Below are 16,636 nucleotides of genomic sequence, written 5' to 3' on the forward strand. Positions count from 1 at the left end.
GCTAGCAATTTTCTCTTCTATGTCTGAGATTCTATTTTCTGTACAATCTAGTCTGCTTTTAATACTTTCAAGGGATATTTTGACTTCCTGTATTATAGCTTTCATCTCTAACAGTTCCATTTGATTCTTTTTTGTGGTGTGTATTTCCTCTTTTAGATCATGGAAGAACGTCAACACCTCCTGGAACTCATTGTCTCTTTTTCTCCTGCATCTTCTGGAGTTCATTATCTCTCAGCTCTCGCATCTCATTTTGTCTTGTCATTATGAGTATTCTGAATTCTTTAGCAGACATTTCCATGAGCTCTACTGTACTATCTGTGGATGATGAGGAATTGTTCTTTTCACTTAGGGGAGAGAGATTTTCTTTATTTCTCATGTTTCTTGTGCCTCTGCGGTTGTTTCTGGTCATTCTGTGACAAAATCTAGCTTACATTGCTTCGCAATTTGGTATTCACAGAAAGATTAGAAGTTCAGATTTATAAAAAGAAATTTCTTCATTAAAGCAGGAGGTTCAATAAGCAGTGAGGATTTCAGTGACTCTAAAAGTATTCAAATGCTTGACACCTAGGCCTATCTAGACATTCAGTGTGTGGAGAGTGAAGTTTAGAATGGGAAAGTCAGGTTAAAAAATAATAATAATCAAAAAGGGGGAAAAAATAGAAAAATACTACCACAAAAGAGGGAAAAAATATTTTTACATGTAAAAAAATGAAAACTGTGCTGCGCACTAGCCAGCCAGGACATGCCTCAGCTTTAAAATGGCTTCTGAAATTAGCAAGTAAAAGAAAAAGCCCAAGGTGAGGAGAACTGGTTGAAAATTTTGGAAAAAAAAAAAAAAAGTAAAATTTTAGAGAGAGTGTGTGATACAGACAGAGAAACAGCCAGAGAGAGAGAGAGAAGACGGAGGTTGCCCTACCTTGTCTGAATGTTTCGGGAGGCTAGGAGATGGAGCCTAGAGCATAGTTTCCCTGAATACTCCAGGAGACACTTCAGCTTTAAAAATTGTGTGCAGGTTTTGTAAAATGTTCTCAGTGAGCACAGTTTCAGTATCATTTAAACTGTCAAAATTTAGTTCTTGTTAGGCACTAAAGACTTCAAGTAATTGGATTTCCTCTTTGAAAAAAAATCACATTTTCTTATTTTGAATTTCAGTGTGTGAGAGAAACAAATATTTTAACAAACTAATCAAACCTCTGTTAACAGTGTCATAGTACCTTGAAAGGTTGTTTTGTGTGTGTATGTTTTAACTTTGAGATAATGGATAAAAACTGGGTTTTTTATTCAAATGTCAAATTATCAAGAGTTTCATTGGTCATTTTACAGGTTCACCGGAACAGCACCATCCGCCCTGGCTGTGATGTGAATCCCTCCTGTGCACTGTGTGGTTCAGGCAGTGTCAGCATCATGCCTCCTGAGATTCACTATGAAGCCCCTCTGTTGGAACGTCTTTCTCAGTTGGACTCTTGTGTTCACCCTGTCCTAGCATTTCCAGATGGTAAGAAAGACCACAGACTATAAAGTCTAATATCTAAGGCTTAAGAGGGTTTCAGGTGAAAGAAAGCCACAGTTCCTGTAAAATTCAAATACGCTCAGGGATCTTTTTTTTAAGTTGAGAAAGATGGAAACCCTCAACAGGATCTTTACACTGAGCCCATCCCCAGTCTCAGCCAGTCTGGATCATAGGCACATGTACCCATACGCTCAGAGAGGCCTCTGTATTTGAACCAAAGACTTTTTTCAGGTGAGTCTAGTTGTGCTAAAACTGCACCACTTTCTGGCCCCTGGTATCACTTTGTATTAATGAAGAAATTTGCAAAAGGGTAAAACAGAGCCAACAAACCAAAATGTGGCATTAAAAGATTACAACTTTTAAAGAGATTTTATTTAACTCTTCAGTTGGCTAGATGAGGTCTGGGTCAGTTGCCTCCAGCCACAAACAACTTGGTCCATTATATTTTAGAATATCTTTTAAAATGTATTGTCTGGGGACCAGCAGTTGGCTGTGTTTCTGGACTCCCACATAGTCGACCATGGTTTGAGTCCCAGACCTAGAGGCTTAAACTCATGCCGGGCACATGTGCGTACATTCCCAAGACTGAGAAGAGAAGGGATTGCAGCATGACTATCCCTGCTGGGGACGTGATTTCTTGTTTTCTGTCTCTCTGTCTTTTGTGGTGAGCACATGCACCCTATAGCAAAAACCTCTCAACGACAACAAAAAAAAGTATTGGGACCAGCAGTTAGCGTAATGGCTATGTCGCTGGACTCCCATGTAGTCGACCGCGGTTCGCATCCCAGACCCAGTGGCTTAAACTCATGCCGGGCGCGTGTGCATGTGTGCCCAAAATCCCCAGAGGAGAACGGAGGAGAAGGGATTGCGATTGCGGCGTGGCCATGCCCCCTGGGGGGTGATTTCTCACTTTCTATCTCTCTGTCTGTCTCTCTGTCTGTCTGGCGAGCGCGTGCGCCCTATGGCAAAAAACTCTCAAAAAAAAAAGTATTGTCTGTGTACTGTGATGTAAAATAGGATGGGGAGCTCTGTTCTAGAATACCTTTGTATTAGGGTGTATATGGTTACATGATGGCTTTTCAGGGAGTACACAGGCATAACCTCTTAGTGTTAGCATGCACTATTTTCCTAAAGTTATATCTCTGGTAATCATCTGTGTATCATCTATGTCTGCTTGTCCTCCTTTCCCAGCTCCTTTTCACAACTGCTCCTCTCCCACTTAACAAAAGAAAGGCATTCCTCTTGGCCATATTGAGTCTCACTGTGGGCTTTGCCCCAGGATATACAAACCTTGAACAGTGGGAACACCAAACAAAGGGACCATTTCTAAGACTTCAGGTCTCCTGAAGGAGAATCTCCTAGGAGTTAAGTTAAAAGGAGTGTTGAGGGCCCAACCAGATAGCATGGTGGTTAAGATGGCTGAATTTGAACTGCGTGGTTCAAGTCTTGGACCTGCCAGCTTAAAAAATATGCTGGGTGCCTGTATTTGCATGCCCAAAATCCCTAGAGGAGAGTGGAAGCGTAGTCATCTCTCCTAGGAGGTGCTTTCTCACACTTCCCCACCGTCTCTGTCTCTCATTCACACAAGTGCACACACCCTGTCGCAAATTTTAAAAATAAAAGATGTATATTGAATTTTTTAAAAAAAGAATGAATATAGAGGTACCGTCTTTGACTAGATTATATCTTAAAGCAGTGTTTGATGTCTTGTCTGTTTCAGAATAATGAGAATTTATTGGGTCGTTGGAAAAGTCACGATGCATTTTTGCTTAGAAAAACATAGAAAAATATGTCATGGGGCCAGCCAATGGCATGCCAGTTGTGTTGTTGGACTCCCACATAGCCAACTGCAGTTCAAGTCCCGGACCTGAAAGCTTGAAAATCACATGGGCCTTATGTGTGGGCGTGCCCAAAATCCCAGAAGGAGAATGGAGGAGAAGGGATTGTTGTGTAGCCATTCCCTCCAAGCTTGTCAGAAATGGTAGAACAGAAAAACTTTGGAACATAATGAGTAGAAAACATTAAAACATTTTCCCATGTGCTTCAGATTGCAAAAGTCCTGTCAGAGATTTGACTGACCTGCTGCTGTACCTTAACAGGTTTCCATACCATTCTATTCCTAGCAACTGTTAGCAAGGAGGGAGAATGATAAGGAGCACCCCTTTCTCTGGTCTTTATCATTTTCATTTTCCTGACTCTAAATTTCCTCTGTCTGTATCACAAATACATCCCAGATAGAATCTGTGAGCTACTTCATTGCCGATGGATTCATTAGATCTGTGGGTTGAACTGAAGACCTCATATTATCTAGTATTATTCGAATACATCCCAGATAGAATCTGTGAGCTACTTCATTGCCGATGGATTCATTAGATCTGTGGGTTGAACTGAAGACCTCATACTATCTAGTATTATTCCTGTAGGGATAGTTTTGCTTTGATCCAAATAGCTTCTACGTTCAGAATCATTCTGTTTGTAAACTGGAAGGTTACCAAGGCCACAGAGATCCTTAGCTCCAGAGAGCACCATTCACATTATATTCTCAATGAGTAGCACCCCCTGAAGTTTCAGGAGTCCCTGTATATTGTTGTATAATAGTGAAAAATAGCACCTCAATATAATATTGTGTAGGTCAGACATTTTGTGCTTTGACCACTGAGCCATTTTGTAACCTCTTCTTCAGATGTTTAAAGGTAACAGGATTTCCAGCTTTAATTTCTAAAGAAGGTTAAATTTATACCAAATTCTGATTATACATATATATAGAGAGAGAGAGCTCAGTCACAGTAGTGCATAGTAGTTGAGGTTGCTATTTGGCAGGCAGAGCCAAGACCTGAATTCAATTTCTAATCTGTCCTAAAAACCAAGTGTATACATATGGTTCTAGCTACTTAAGAGGCTGAGGCAGGGTGATCACTGGTTTAAGGCCAGTCTGGGCAGCATAACCAGATCCTGTCTGGAAGAACAGGGTGTGGCTCGTAACTGTAATCTCAGCAACTCTGGAGGCTGAAGCAGGAGCATTGCAACATAGCATGACACTGTCTTTTAAAAAATAATAAAAAATAAGTAAACCTATTATGAATCTCTATTCATAGGTGTCCACTAGGGTTCCCCCCTCCACATTTAGAAATGTTTGAATATGATTCTTAGCAATTCTCTGTCTTCTTGACCTTTTTGTTTTTAAAGTAGAGTTTCTCTGATACTTCCTAACCAGTTAGTGTAGATTGTTAAGATGACGACCTAGGCTGCTCTTCATCCTGGAGTTCTGTTTCCTACGTGACCACACTCAGCCACTCCCATCAAGTGTGTCTGGATTTGCTAGAAATCAGCAAATTGTATACAGCCAACAGTATGTCTGGCTTGAAAATCACAACAAATAAATAGATAAATAAGTGTTAAAAGGGGCTGGGGATATTAACTTTGTAAAAGAGCTCAATAAGAACACCACCTACTGGCAGTGGTTATATGTGCTATTTTGAGAATGTTTCTACACATTAGGCTAAAGCACAGCTTTTCCAGCAGGAGGAAGAAGTGAGCGCTATAAAATACCTCAAAGTGTGCTTAACAAAATGGTGGAAAGTAGTGTATTTAGTAAACAGTCAAGTGTGGTCCAGCCTGTGGTGTTGTGGTTAAGGTGGTTGCAGTCCTACATGGCTGACTGCATGGTTCTAGTCCCAGGCCTGGTAGTCTGAAAAAACATGCTGGACTCATGTGTATTAATTATTCCCCAAAATTCCGAGAGGATAATGGAGGATAATCCCCCTAGGGATTGCTTGCGTGCACGCGCTCTCTCTCTCTCTCTCTCATTCTCCCTCTCCCTCTCTCCCTCCCTCCCTCCCTCTGTTTCTTTTCTTTCTTTCTTTCTTTCTTTTTTTTAACTTTATTTGTTTATTTTACTTGACCAGAGAGGGACAGAGCAAGAGAGAGAGAAAGTGAGAAAGCAAGCTGTCAGGTCCAGGACTTGAACCATGGTCAGCCATGTGGGACCCACCACACCACTTGCCAGCCCTGATTTCATATCCATTTCTTAGCTTACTTTCCAGTTTTCCAATCTATTTCAAATTTTTAACTTTTTGTATATCCTAGGTGTTACTACCTACTCAGAGTGTGAGCTTAAACCAGCAATTCTCTGAGGTCATTCTTTTTGCTCAGTAGAGAATTTAACTGTTTCTATTCACGCTTATGTGGAAATGGTTAAAAAGAAAACACCATAAATTTCTAGCCAAGTCTAGCAGCCTGAGTCCCTTAAACAATTTGTTGTTATTCCTCACTGTTTATTCAGTGGGTTTGATGGTAGTTGCCCTCGATCCCACTTAATACCTTACCTCTATAGCGCGAGATAGTGGCCCGTGGATGGTGATTTACAATTGTTAGTGCCAACTTCCTTTTCATTTTTCTTGCTATAGGGTGCGTGTGGTCACCAGAGAGAGAAATCATCCTTCCTGCCAGGGGGGTGGCCACACCACAATCCCTTCTCCATTCTCCTCTCCCCTTGGGATTTTGGGCACTCATACACATGCATCCAACATGATTTGTAAGACTTCAACTGCGAAGCTGGCCATGTGGAATCCAGTGCCTTAACCTCTACACCACCTGCTGGACTTGAAATACAGTGAAAATATAAAATCACTATTGTGCCAATTTTGATCTTAGACTCTTTAAGTAAGAGGAGGGGATTGGCAGTGAGATTTTTAAGAGTCATGAATTGGACATCTGAAGAGTTGTGTTTGTCTAGTCTAGCAATAATGAATACATGTTTTTTTCTTGTATCTATGTTTTTTTTTTTCCTTGTGGTTAATTCTTTTTTGGAAGAATCTGAGGTGTCGTGTACAACTGGAAAGATTTTTGATTGGTTAGCTTGTGCTTAATGCATAAAAGAGAGTAGAATTAGAGCATGTGTGCTAATTAGAGCACTGGTTGTTACCGGACCTGATCTAGTCTCACTGCCCAGCACACTTTACAGATGAAGAAGCTAAAGCCCAGCTAAGTGATTTGTTCTCATTTTCTCTTCTTACTCGGTGATGGAAAGGGACCTGAATCCAGACCTTTGTACTTCTAGACCATCTCTGTGTCCACCCCAGGATTCTCATACTCCTATTTCCTTTTTTCCCTTGGTTTCATTTTCAAGTTTGGGAGAGCAAAGACTAGTGAAAATAAAAGGAAAATATAAAATCACTATGCTTTTGGAGTCCCATTACACAGCCTTTGTCAAGTGGGAATAACAATTCTTTCTACAAAGGTGTATCCTCAGGAAGTATTCTCCTTTCCTTTCTTGAGCTTCAGTTATTCACTGCAGCCTTCAGATTATTCTCTAGGACTAAGCAATTCTACACAGTACTTTATTGTCTACACACCCTTTCTCTAATCTCTCTTAATTAGAACCATCAGTACCTCTAAACTCAATTTTCAATTGTTGACTAATGGGGAATCTTTTTTTTTTTTTGTCATTGTCTTTTGTCTTAATGTTTGACATTTATTTTAGAAGCTAGGATAAACGAATTTGCTTTTAAGTGTGGAAAAGAAAGAATCTATAAATAAAACTGTCAGAAGATAGCACTGCATCAGAGACTCTGAACACTTGTCCGTGTGTCAACTGTTGATTGTTTTAAAACTAGATTTTTTTCTAATATGTTTTACTGTTTTAAAGTCTAGCAGACTGTTCTCAGATCTGGAGCACTGTGGCTGCTTACCCATTGGGAAAAATCATCTCTGGGAATAATTATTTTATTCAATCAGTAATATGTTTATTAATCCAAGAAAGGCCTAACATTCAGACTTGTTCTTTGAACTGCCATGAAATCTATCATCTGTATTATAGGAAAGAGATTTTTTTTTTAATATTAAGTTTTATTTATTATTTTTTAATTTGACCAAGAGAGACGTGGGAAGTAGGGGTGGAGGCGGGCAGTGAGAAAGCAAGCCACCAGATTTGGAATTTGAACTGTGGTCCATCCACCACATGGGAGTCCAGAGCCTCAGCCACCGAGACACCTTCTGGCCCTGGTTAAAAGTTTTCATACTGCAGGGAACCAGCAGTTAGCATAATGGCTATGTCGCTGGATTCCCACGTAGTCAACCGCAGTTCGTGTCCCAGACCCGGTGGCTTAGAACTCACACCAGGCACGTGTACGTGCGTGCCCAAGATCCCGAGAGGAGAATGGAGGAGAAGGGATTGCGGCGTGACCATCCCCCTTGGGGGGTGATTTCTCATTTTCTGTCTCTATGTCTCTGTCTGTCTGGCGAGCACACGTGCCCTATAGCGAAAACCTCCCAAAAAAAAATAAAAAGAAAGAAAGAAAGTTTTCATACTGCAGAACTGCCTTAAAAAATATTTTGTACTTTACATCTCCTTGGGAAAAAGCTGATAACTATCAAGACAGGATCAAATCTTTTCTCTCTATCCTCTGGGTCACTAAGTACTCTATTGATATATTGGATCATCAGAAAAATCTTGACGTTTTTCAAGATTTCAAAATATGTCTTGACTTTTCCAATGACCTAATAGTTGCTAAGAGTATAGGCATCGGGAATCTTGACTTTATCTGTTGTTATTTATTAAATTATGTAACCTTGGGCATGGTTAAAACTTACCTCTCTAAACACATTTCCTGTTTGAAAATAAGCATAAACAATGGTTCATGGAATCATAACGACTAAGTGATAGATGTGTAATGATACATGCAGCACCTGCCACCTAATAGTGGGTTCAAGAATGTTTGTTTTTTCCCTCTCTTCCTTGCTTCCCCACACCAGTCGAGACAGCACATTCTCTATCCTTTCTTGGGGATAGAACCCCCATCAACATTTGGAAAATATACTAACTAAAATAAATTTCTAGTAATTCTAGAAAAGAAGACATACCATTAGTGACTACAATTTGCAGTGAAACTTAAGATATGGAAACAGAGTAACTGACGAAATGAGGGGAGGAGGGGATAATAGCCCAAAGCTCATGCTAACTATCTTGGATCTTTTTCCCTTCCTGTACTCTGTACCCCACCAATGACTTTTTTCTTTTTCTTTCTTTCTTTCTTTTTTTTTTGGAGAGGTTTTTGCTATAAGGGTGCATCCACTCACCACACAGAGAGAGAAATCATCCCCCAGGAGATTGGCCACACCCCAGTCCCTTCTCCTCCATTCTCCCCTTGGGATCTTGAGCACACGCACACACGTGCCCGGCGTGAGTTTTAAGCCACTGGGTCCAGGACTCAAACCGTGGTTGACTACATGAGAGTCCAGCGACATAACCATTACTCTTACTGCTGGTCCCCCAATGTCTTTTTTCACCAAATAGTGGTGTTTTATTCTGTGCTGAAGCAGCAGGTATGGATTCTGGGGCTCTGCCGCAAGGGGGCTACTGATTTCCAGGAATAATTGGGAACTAAAGAAAAATGTGGTTCCCTTTAGATTTAAATGACTCTAGAATACTTTGCAGAACACTGGGAAAAGACTCATATATATGACGGTACAATGTCAACATTAAAAACATAGAAAGAAAAATGGAAAAGTTATAAATCATCGCTAGAAGTCCTAGCAAAAGCAATAGAGCAAGGAATAAAAATGAAAGACTTACAGTTTGGAAAGAAGTAAAAACCATCTGTAGCGACCAGCAGATGGCATAATGGCTATGTTGCTGGATTCCCATGTAGTTGACCGTGGTTCAGGTCCTGGACCCAGTGGATTAAATTCAGGCCAGGCGCGTGTGCATTCGTGCCCAAGATCCCAAGAGAACAATAGAGGAGAAGGGGTTGTGGCGTGGCCATCCCCCCGGGTAGTGATTTCTTGCTTTCTGGCGAGTACACATACCCTATAGCAAAAGCTTCTCAAAAAAAAAAGGAAAATTTTTAAAGTACTTTTGTAATAGCATCACTAAAATGAAAGTTAGAAATAAACTCAACAAAATGTCTGTAAGACCTGCACAGTGAAAGCTCCTAAAGCAATGATGAAGAGAATATTAGGGCAAAGCTTAAGTAAATGGAGAGAGATACCATATTCATGGATTGAAAGACTGGTATTCAGGACCAGCAGTTAGCGTAATGGCTATGTCGCTGGACTCCCATGTAGTCAACCGCAGTTCAAGTCCTGGACCTGGTGGCTTAAACTCACGCCGGGCGTGCGTGCGTGCCCGCCCAAGATCCTGAGAGGAGAATGGAGGAGAAGGGATTGTGGTGTAACCGTCCCCTCTTGGGGGGGAGGGGTGGATTTATCACTTTCTATCTCTCTGTCTCTCTCTGTCTGTCTGGCAAGCACATGTGCCCTATAGCAAAAACCTCTCCAAAAAAAAAAAGACTAGTATTGATTGCAAAATAGATGGCAGTTCTCTCCGAATTGATCTACAGAGTCAGTGTTAAAGCTTTGTTTAGTTTTGGTGTTTTGAGAAAGGTTTTTTGCTATAGGGCGTGTGTGCTCGCCAGACCAACAGAGACAGAGAGACAGAAAGTGAGAAATCACCCCCCAGGGGGGATGGTCACACCACAATTCCTTTTCCTCCATTCTTCTCTCGGGATCTTGGGGAGGCTCACACACGTGCCCAGCGTGAGTTTTAAGCCACCAGGTCTGAGACGCGAACCATGGTCGACTATGTGGAGTTCGAGAGATATAGCCATTACGCTAACTGCTGATCCCCATGTTTTGTTTTGTTTTGTTTTGTTTTGTTTTGTTTTTACAAAAGTTTACCAAAAACCCAAACCCACCTATGAGTAAATTAAGAAGCAGATTCTCTTTTATATACATCACTGGTTATTAGAATATAATATTAGAATAACTGTAAAAATCTGAGAGAAAAATGGTTTCTTTCTATCTATTGATTATTTATTGAGAGAGAGAGATTTTTGCTATAGGGCATGTGTGCTTGCCTAAAAGATTCAGAAAGTGAGAAGTCACCCTCCAGGGGAGATGGCTACACCTCAATCCCTTTTCTTTGTACTCCTCTAAGGATTTGGGGCACGCACACACATGTGCCCAACATAAGTTTCAAGCTGCTGGATCCAGAGTTCAAATCACAGCCGTATGGGAGTCCAGTTCCTTAACCACTACACCACCTGATGGCCATGAGAAAAATAGTTTTAAAATCTAGAAATTCCTGGAGCCAGCAGGTGGCCTGGTGGTTAAGGGCGCTGGACTCTCACATAGCTTACTACAGTTTGAGTACTGGACCTGGCAGCTTTTATGCACACACACACACACACACACACACACACACTCTCTCTCTCTCTCTCTCTCTCTCTCTCTCTCTCTCTCTCTCTTACACATTCTGTCCCTCTCTGGTCAAATTGAAATAAATACATGAATGAATGAAGTTGAATAAAATAATTCTTTTTTAAAAATCTAGAAATTCCTGGGCCAGTCCCATAGAACAGTAGCTACACACAGTACTTGGAGAGATGGATCCCACAAGTCTGGTTAAATATCCCAGTCCTGGCAACTTGAAAAAAAAAGACCAGGCCCACATGTGGGTGGATGCCCTGAATCCTGATTGAATGGAGGGAAAAGGATTGTGGCATGACCACACTTACACTTCATTGGGAGATCCTTGCTCTCTATGGCAAGGGTATGTGCTCCTTGGCAAGAAAAAAGAAATCACATCATGGATAATTATATGTTCCAGACATGGTGGAGATTGGAAAGAAGTATAACTAGAGAAATAGGAGAATCTACTACTGAACTTGCATCTGTATCCTGTATAGCTTTGCTTAAAGATCTACTAATGAGTCAAACTGAACTCAAGATCTACATTTGAGAGCATCACAAGAATATATACAGATGGAACCAGCAGTTAGCGTAACAGTTGTGTCACTGATCTCTCATATATTCCACCACGGTTCAAGTCCCGTACCTGGTGGCTTAAACTCATGCCAGGCGCATGTGTGTACGTGCCCAAGATCCCAAGAGAATGGAGGAGATGGCGTGGCCATCCCCCCAGGGGGTGATTTCTCGCTTTCTGTCTCTCTGGCGAGCGCATGTGCCCTATAGCAAAAACCTCTCAAAAAAAAAAAAGGATATATACAGATGTTGAAGAAGAATTACATGATCTAAAAGATAAAATTTTACCGTTTCCCTAACTTTTTAATTTTTTCCATTAAATACATGCATGTAAAAATCTTTTAAACTATCAAAAAAACAAACACTGATGAGATGATATTGAAGAAGATAACCACAGCAGTAGATGACCCATGTAAATTTCCAAGGGAAAAAAATTTTCTTGTTTGTTTCTGTTTTTTGTTTGTTTTGTTTTGTTTTGTTTTAGAGAGGTTTTTGCTATAAGGCGCGTGTGCTTGCCAGAAAGAGAGACAGAGGGACAGAAAGTGAAAAATCACCCCCAGGGGGTTTGGCCATGCCCCAATCCCTTCTCCTCTGTTCTGCTCTTAGGATCTTAGGCACACATGCACATGCACCTGGCGTGAGTTTAAGCCACCAGGTCCGGGTCTCAAACCACGGCCGACTACATGAGAGTCCAGCAATGTAGCCATTACGCTAACTGCTGGTCCCTTGGAGAAGTTTTTACTATAGGGTGTGTGAGCTCGCCAGAAAGACAAAGAAAGTGAGAAATCACCCCCTCACGGGGGATGGCCACGCCACAATCCCTTCTCCTCCATTCTCTTCTTGGGATCTTGGGCACGCATGCACACAGACCTGGCGTGAGTTTAAGCCACTGAGTCCAGGACTCGAACCGCAATTGACTACATGGGAGTCCACCAACATAGCCATTATGCCAACTACTGATCCCTACGATAGAAATTTTAAAACAAGTGGGATTAAGAGCCTGCTGTATTTCTTACTGTACAGTAGATGTCACATGGCTTTACCAGGAAGATTTTGAAGACAAAGTGCAAAATGAAAGCATTGGCAATCAAGAGGTGAAAGTGGTCCAGTCAAAGCAAGTTCCATGAATTCGATGGAGCTTATATTGAGAAGTAAAGTTGTGATTTTTATTTTTTATTATCTTTTTTTCATGATAGTGCGTGTGTGCACTCACCAGAGAGAGAGGAGAAAGCACACCCTATGGAGAATGGTCACACTGTAATCTCTTCAGCTCCATCTTTCTCTCCTTTTGGGATTTTGGGTATTCACAAACACCCGTCTGGTGTGTCCCAAGCCAAGTCGACTACTCAGACCGTTAGGTTAGCCATGTGAGATCCAGTTGCCTCAACCACCAGGCCACAGAGCCTGCCTTATTTTTATCTTTTAATTCCATTTTTTCCAAGCCCCTCATACATATATGGAACAAAAAAACTATCAATCTAGCAAAGCATTTTAGGTGTTTCTTCTTAGAACTTCGAAATTAAAGGCAAAAGTGACTTGTTTGTGAATAAAAGAATGACTCAGTAACATAGGTTTTTGTTTGTTTTGTTTGTTTGTTTGTTTTGGAGCAGTTTTTGCTATAGGGCGCATGTGCTCGCCAGACAGAGACAGAGAGATAGAAAGCGAGGAATCACCCCCCAGGGGGATGGCCACGCCGCAATCCCTTCTCCTCCATTCTCCTCTCAGGATCTTGGGCACGCATGCACACGTGCCCGGTGTGAGGTTTAGGCCGCCGGGTCCGGGACACGAACTGCAGTTGACTATGTGGGAGTCCAGCGACATAGCCATTATGCTAACTGCTGGTCCCATGTTTGTTTGTTTTTAAGAGGTTTTTGCCATAGGACATGTGCACTCACAGAGGAGAGAGAAAAAAGAGACAGAAACCATGAGGGGGAAAATGAGAAATCATCCCCCCGAGGGGTGGGGTGGGCATACCACAATTCCTCATTCTCCTCCTGGGATCTTGGGCACGCATGTACACAAGCTCCATGTGCGTTTCAGTCTACCAGGTTCAAGACTCAAACTGTGGTCAACCATGTGGGAGTCCAGTGACTTAACCATCACAGCATCTGCTGGCACCCTATTCAGTAAGTTTTTACATGGACGGATCTTCCATATGGTAGCACTTGCCCTGCCAATTTATCAGGCCACTGGGCACATAAAAGAGAGTGTTGTGTAGATCTCAACCAGGAGAGTCAAGAGTGCTTGATGGACACATGTCACTTTAGGAGAGGGAGTCTAGAGGCCAGGTGTTAGGGCTAACCTGAATTGTTTATTTCTTGCAGATGTTCCCACAAGCCTACACTTCCAGAGCATGTTGAAATCTCAGTGGCAGAACAAGCCTTTCGACAAAATCAAGCCTCCCAAAAAGTTTTCACTTAAGCACAGAGCGCCCATGCCAGGCAGTCTGCCAGATCCAATTCGTAAGGACAGGCACAAGTTGGTCAGCTCCTTCCTAACAACAGCCAGTAAGTTTCACGGACTCAGGGAGTTCTCTGGAGTCCTGGTTATTTTTCATCCCTTTAATATTCTGAAGTTACCATCTTACCATGCCAGGGATATTGGGGTTGGGAAAAGCAATTGACTAGTATAAATTCAGCTCAGTCTACTACTACTGCCTATCTTGGATGCTCTCAGATAGACATTAAAAGCTATTCCAGACACCATGGATCTTGGGACCAGACCCAAAATAAAATGCTCAATGAAGAGCCAAAAATGGCATGGCACTGGGTCCATCTATGGACAGACTGTCTTCTGTAACTTGGTGTCACATTTCTCTGGTTGTGGACTCCCTTTGCCTGTTCTAGTTGTGCTGTTTACTAGAAGCTTCAGTCCTAAAGGACTGTAATGCTGCACTGGGTGTATAGCATTGGCCTACAGGGAACTCAAGAGCTTGGAACTCAAATAAAAGATTTAAGAGAAGATATTTCACAGCTCTTTTTCTGTTCCCCTCCTCAGAGCTGTCCCATCACCAAAGCCGGCCTGACAGGACCCACAGGCAGCACTTAGACGATGTGGGGGCCGTGCCCATGGTGGATCGAGTGACAGCGCCAAAAGCAGAGCGCTTGCTCAACCCACCGCCACCCGTGCATGACCCAAACCACAGCAAAATGAGATTGCGAGACCATTCATCTGAGAGAAGTGAAGGTAGGGCCAGGCCCGGCATCTCTGCCTGCATTTGCATTTGCGCAGGGCTTTCTGGAGCAGCCTAGGCTTCTCTTCATTGCCCCCAGCTTTGTCCTTCATCTTCTAGGAAGGCAAAGTAGGGGGATGCTACTGCTTTCAAACGCAGGTCACTTCTTACCGCCGCAGCAACCTCTGCCAAGACCCCACCTCCCATCAACCAGTTTGCTTCACCTTTTTAATTCTCCAGGCTTAGAAAGCATTTTTTGCCTTTAGTGAATATTGCTGGCATTCCTAGCTTGTGTTAGAAGCAGATCTGGTTAAGATAGTCATGTATTTTCTTTTCTGTTGACTTCTGCAGTGTTGAAGCACCACACAGACATGAATAGTTCCAGCTATTTGGCAGCCTCTCACCATCCACCACATAGTCCCTTGGTGCGACAGCTTTCCACCTCTTCAGACACCTCCACACCTACGAGCTCTAGCTCACAGGTTACAGCCAGCACATCTGTAAGTACCACCTGTGTGGAATTGGCCATATATGCCCTCTGCAGTGTACTGCTCACTCAGGTGACGCTGAAGGACAGTGTAGAGGGTGGGTTATGAAGCCTGGGCACTTATGGGAACTCAGCTTGTTATGATGTCTGTATCATTTTTAAGTCAAAGTGGTTGAACTTGGCCTTTTGTTGTATTCATTGAGTTTCTCAATGTCTTTGCTGAGCCATTCATAGGAAGCTTGATATAGAGTCTTAAGGAGACTATTCAAGGTTCGTGAGACAGTTTCACATAAGAATCAACAGTACCATGGCCCTAACCTGTTGACCTGGGCAGTGAACTTAGGAGGAGGGATAGAATAGAGAAATCTCTGAGCATTGGGGACATTTGATTTGCTTGCTTTTACTCTAATGGTGACTGGAGATCAAATACTAAGAATAAACATTGAGTGTTAGAGCACTGGAAGGGAAGGGAGAAGGCCAAGTCTATTACAGAGCAGAATCATGGATCTAATAGGCTACATAATGGCAGAACTTGATGCACATACCCCCAGAAGCTGTTTGCACAGCCATCCCAAACAGATGCCCATTAGTTTCATTCTAATGTTTGAATCCCTTAAGGTGTGCCCTCTTGAACATATATACCTATAATTACTTCATACTTACCATATGCTGGTGCCATGTGCTTTACATGTGTGTTACCCTTTTAATTCTATAATGCCCTGTGGAGATGTAAGTGGGACAATCATAGATTCCCATTTTGTAGGCATGAAAACTGAGGCTTTCCAGGGTTAAGTAAATTGTACAAGGTGAGGCAGCTTGTGAGGGTTGTGATTGTGATTCAAGCCCAGACAGTCTGACTGTAGAGCCAGTTCTCCTGCCATATACCACAGTCTGAGGTTGGCTGGGAGCACTGCAGAGGGAGCTTAAGAAGCTCCATTAGAGCTCCAACCAAGAACTTCTAAGAACACTCACAATATGTGCTCAGTAGGCTCCTGTGATCAGGTATGAGTTCACATGTTTTTCTCTTTGTGCTTATAAATCATACAGTCTGTTCTTCCCCTTTTTTATCTTCAACACTCACAAATTTTGTCTAAATAGATGTGTACAAAACCTCTCACATTTGATTATCCACCAGCAAAGGGTTTCACGTAACCAAAAGATGTAAAAGTCTGATTCTCATAAAAATTCTGAACTCTGAGGTCCAAAACTTGGTGAGTTCTTCAGTATTCTCACCTGTCAGTCACCCTGTGTCTAGACAATATTATCTTAGGGTTGGATCATTTGAAATTTTTACTTGTTTATTTATTGAATAAAGATTCTGTATATAGCACTATGCTGACTTTAAGTTTTTTCATTGCCAAATTTTTTGAAGAATCTATTTTAACAGTGAGAAAAATAATAGATGAGATACTTGAAATCAAATAAGCTGGAGGACCCTGGAGAAACAGTGATGGGACTGAGAGTGTTTGTGGTATACTTCACAAAAGCTAGCAATAGAAGAGTGAATCCCAGGATCCTTTTGTTGTTAACACTCCCTGTTCTTGATTTTGACATACGGCCAGGTTTGGGGACCACTGTCCAGTCCCCTGCCCTGTGCTATAGCTCTGGCTAGATGGGGAGAATAGTTGAATTGGATCAGACAAGTAATTGACAGAATGGCAATCTTGGTGAAAGGTAGAGCCCATTAATTCTACCACCTGTTCCA

General features: G+C 42.0%; 1 protein-coding gene across 1 annotated transcript in view; it reads left to right on the forward strand.

The window, feature by feature from the left end:
- KANSL1 (KAT8 regulatory NSL complex subunit 1) overlaps positions 1-16,636 on the forward strand; it is a 203,598-nt gene that overhangs the window by 179,185 nt on the left and 7,777 nt on the right. Inside the window, exons 8-10 of the mRNA XM_014591831.2 lie at positions 13,597-13,779; positions 14,270-14,458; positions 14,796-14,944. Coding sequence (XP_014447317.1) covers positions 13,597-13,779; positions 14,270-14,458; positions 14,796-14,944 — 521 coding nt within the window. The remainder of the gene's footprint in view (positions 1-13,596; positions 13,780-14,269; positions 14,459-14,795; positions 14,945-16,636) is intronic.

The sequence above is a fragment of the Tupaia chinensis genome, unplaced genomic scaffold, assembly GCF_000334495.1.
Source record: "Tupaia chinensis unplaced genomic scaffold, TupChi_1.0 Scaffold000624_1, whole genome shotgun sequence".
Lineage (NCBI taxonomy): Eukaryota > Metazoa > Chordata > Mammalia > Scandentia > Tupaiidae > Tupaia > Tupaia belangeri.